This window comes from Cydia fagiglandana, chromosome 1 (genome assembly GCF_963556715.1).
Source record: "Cydia fagiglandana chromosome 1, ilCydFagi1.1, whole genome shotgun sequence".
Classification (NCBI taxonomy): domain Eukaryota; kingdom Metazoa; phylum Arthropoda; class Insecta; order Lepidoptera; family Tortricidae; genus Cydia; species Cydia fagiglandana.
This window is the reverse complement of record NC_085932.1, coordinates 19,484,804-19,488,117: the sequence shown is the minus strand read 5'-3', so window position 1 is coordinate 19,488,117 and position 3,314 is coordinate 19,484,804. Positions and strand designations below refer to the sequence as shown.

General features: G+C 35.9%; 1 protein-coding gene across 1 annotated transcript; it reads left to right on the top strand.

Annotated features, from left to right (window-relative positions):
- The first annotated feature begins 1,555 nt into the window (after nucleotides 1–1,555).
- Nucleotides 1,556–2,975, top strand: LOC134665876 (uncharacterized). The gene has a single exon (XM_063522908.1). It carries the CDS (start codon nucleotides 1,564–1,566, stop codon nucleotides 2,878–2,880), a length of 1,317 nt encoding a protein of 438 aa, XP_063378978.1. The 5' UTR covers nucleotides 1,556–1,563; the 3' UTR covers nucleotides 2,881–2,975.
- Nucleotides 2,976–3,314: the final 339 nt, after the last annotated feature.

Below are 3,314 nucleotides of genomic sequence, written 5' to 3'. Positions count from 1 at the left end.
AAAATCCAACAAAATTCAGGGCATTTTCATCCACGATGTGTGAAGTCGCATTCACAACCATCATATTAAATCTGTAACAAAACAATGTATAATTATGTTTACTAGAAAATTTAAATCAAAGTAGTAGGTTAGGAGTATTTCGGTTATATTATCTCTTAAATTTATACAGTTGATATTCACTTCAAGAAAGTGTCGAAACGGTAAGCTACATATGTAGTTTAATGCGAATTTTTAATAGTACATTATTGTTGAGGCTCGGAAGTAGCTACTTGCAGGCTGAGGATTCGTTTTAAACGGACGACCTTAGGAGTCCGTTTAATTGAATCCGAAGCCAGCAAGTAGCCTTCCAGCCGAGTCATATATAGTGCTTTTCTCAAAAATGGTGCAAGAAATATAAATATCATAGAAATATTTTACAAAACCAACGTTCTTACGTATATATTTTCACAGAAAAAAGCCCTTGCCGCCTTTTTATTTTTTTAATAAAAAAATAGAAGTGTATTTTTCTGCCGAAAATACGCCAACCTATTTGAGACAACTAAATTGTCGCGGTACTAATCATCTGTTTGGCTGTTTAATGGGCCTGTGCCTTCATTTAATATGGCCATATCAAATTTTAAAAAGTTTGGAACTCGACAAATAATAGAATTTGTATGCAACATTGCAGTCCCGAAAGCGAGACTGCAATGTTTTTAACTTTTTGAGTGACCATAAACTACGCGCTTCGCGACCTATTTTTTAGACGGCAAAGTCGACCTTGCCGTCCATTTTTGAGAAAAAGTTTATACCTTTAAACATCCAGTATTAACCAGCTGTATGACTATTGACTACAATGACTACGATGAGGTAAAGTTTGGTGCGTGCGTCACCTGAAATCTACCAAGAAAGTGTCTTAAATAATAAATAAATAAATATTATAGGACAGTTTCAACACAGATCAACCTAGTCCCACATTACTGTGGGACTACCCATAACACAAGCCTTATCATTAAGGCTTGTGTTATGGGTAGACGACGAAACATATAATATATACATATATATAAATACCTATTTATATTCATAGAACCATCCATAACTCAGGAATAAATATTTGTGATAAACACACATATAAATGCTCTTACTAGGATTCGAACCCAAGACCTGCATCTTCATAAGCAGGGTCACTACAGACTAGGCTAAGAGGCAGTCTTAAAATGAGACCAATCACGTCACGTCATGCAAATACAAAATATATAGAGTTAGACCAAGAAAAGTCTGTAGCGATTTTGATAGCCCACGCAGTGTATGTGTTATTAATACGACATAATTTCATATAAGTTTGAAGTTTAAAATAACAGTTGCACTGCGTGGGCTATTAAAATCGCTGCAGACGTTTCTTGGTTTAACTCTATTACGTTTATACATTAAGATGTTGATTCTAATTATAATAATATATTAGTATATCAATTTTTTTTCACTTTAAAAAATACATTACAAATCTAGGATATAAGACGAAGTTTATTAAAATGATTTATTTTATGAATTATAAAATATTAATACTGTGGTGCTCTTGCAGGTTATACAATGGAACAGGTATTTATGATTGAAGTATTTGTCAAGAAAATTGTACTGAAAATAGAACCACCAGTTAAAGATGAGTACGAACTACGCATGGAGGAAGAGGAGAGAAAAAGAGAAGCAGAAGCTGCGGCGTTAGCTGCGGCTCTATTAGCAGAAAAGATGAAAGGTAAGAAACCGAAACCTCCTAAAAAACCTAAAAAACCTAAAAAAGGAAAAAAAGGCAAAGGACCGGTTCCACCATCAGAGGAAGAATTAAAATACATGCAAACGTGTACAATGCAAATGAATTGCTTACCTCTGTTTGATTTCTATGTAGCACATGATAACTTCGTAGCCCCGCCGCCACCTCCACCTCCTCCTAAGGGAAAGAAAGGGAAAAAGGCCAAAAAGCCCAAAAAGGGCAAAAAGGGCAAAGGGCCTGTCTTTGTAAAACCACCATTACCATCCGAACCATTGCCACAGCCTCCTTATTTCGGAGTCGGAAATGCGGTGATATTCATATCAAGGCCGTCGAAATTACAGGAAGTATTAGAAAAGACGCCGATATACATCACAGTCTGGAACAGGGATGAAAATTTTAATTGCATAGGTTTCGTGAAAGTCGCATGGCATGAGTCGTTCTTCCAGTGCATTGAGCGATCTGCTGAACTAAATCCAGTAAACATGGACAAAGCAGAGTACAGAGACACTAGAAAACAAGAAATGATTACCAATACTGTTGAAATAGTCAGGCCTCTCCAATGTGAAGAGGACTTGAAGGCCTCTGGCGAAATTGAGTTTTACATTAGATTAAGTTGTTTAGGCAACAGAGTGCTAAGTTATTTCGTCGCTTTACCTGAAATGGAGAGGATTCCAGGTAGAAAGTATCTCGTTGATGATTTGAAACTAAAGGATCTTGAAGTAGTCAGGCATTGGGACGGCACTACCATAGATGAAGCTCCTCCTGTGGCCTATTTCTATAGCGCTCCAGATATTACAAGAGAACCTATCAGACCCGTGGAGGAACCAAGAGTGTACGAAGACTTTGTGGCTCCTTATACTGCTAGCGAATTGGCAATTTTAGCAATGGGCTTTCCTAAAGGACCTTGTGGAGGTACAAATTGTCCAAAGCGTATGGATTATAGAGGATCTCAGCATCAGTTTATACAGGGTGAAAAGGTAAAGGGTAAATATCACCATGGCCAATTTGTAAATAAAAGAGATGTTCATGGTCCATGTGGAAGATTGGACTGTCCATTAGCTAAAAAAATTAGACAATATTTATGCACAGAAGGCAGTTACAAACCGTGTAAGAAACCGTGCTGCAAGGAATATTATTAAGAAACTTCGGATATTGTAATTTGGGCAAGAAATGCTTTGAGTAAGTGTCATATTAATAAATTTAAGCAATGATTTTTTTTAATAATATTTTTTTTACAAAATTGGTAACATAGTACTTAACACAAAAAATATAATTTTGTTATTTAGGTAATATGATAATATTTCTTATTATTGTACTTTACCCGTCAGACGCATTCTACCCTTTCGAGTTGGTTCGTTTTATTCCTACAGAAGCTGGGAGGATGTATTTACATGTAAGTACCTAATTCAATTATTGTATCACTTCCGCCTTGTAATTAGGTTAGCTTTAACCGTTACAGGATACGATGACCCATTGTTTCAAATACTCGATTACTGATTGCACTCGTATTCGTGCGACCCTAATTTAAATGAAGATTTATAACAACTTTCTCTTTTTGCTTGAAGTGTCTTAA

What these genes read in the sequence shown, in the direction of transcription:
- LOC134665876 (XM_063522908.1), top strand. Translation starts at nt 1,564, where the DNA reads ATGGAACAGGTATTTATGATTGAAGTATTTGTCAAGAAAATTGTACTG.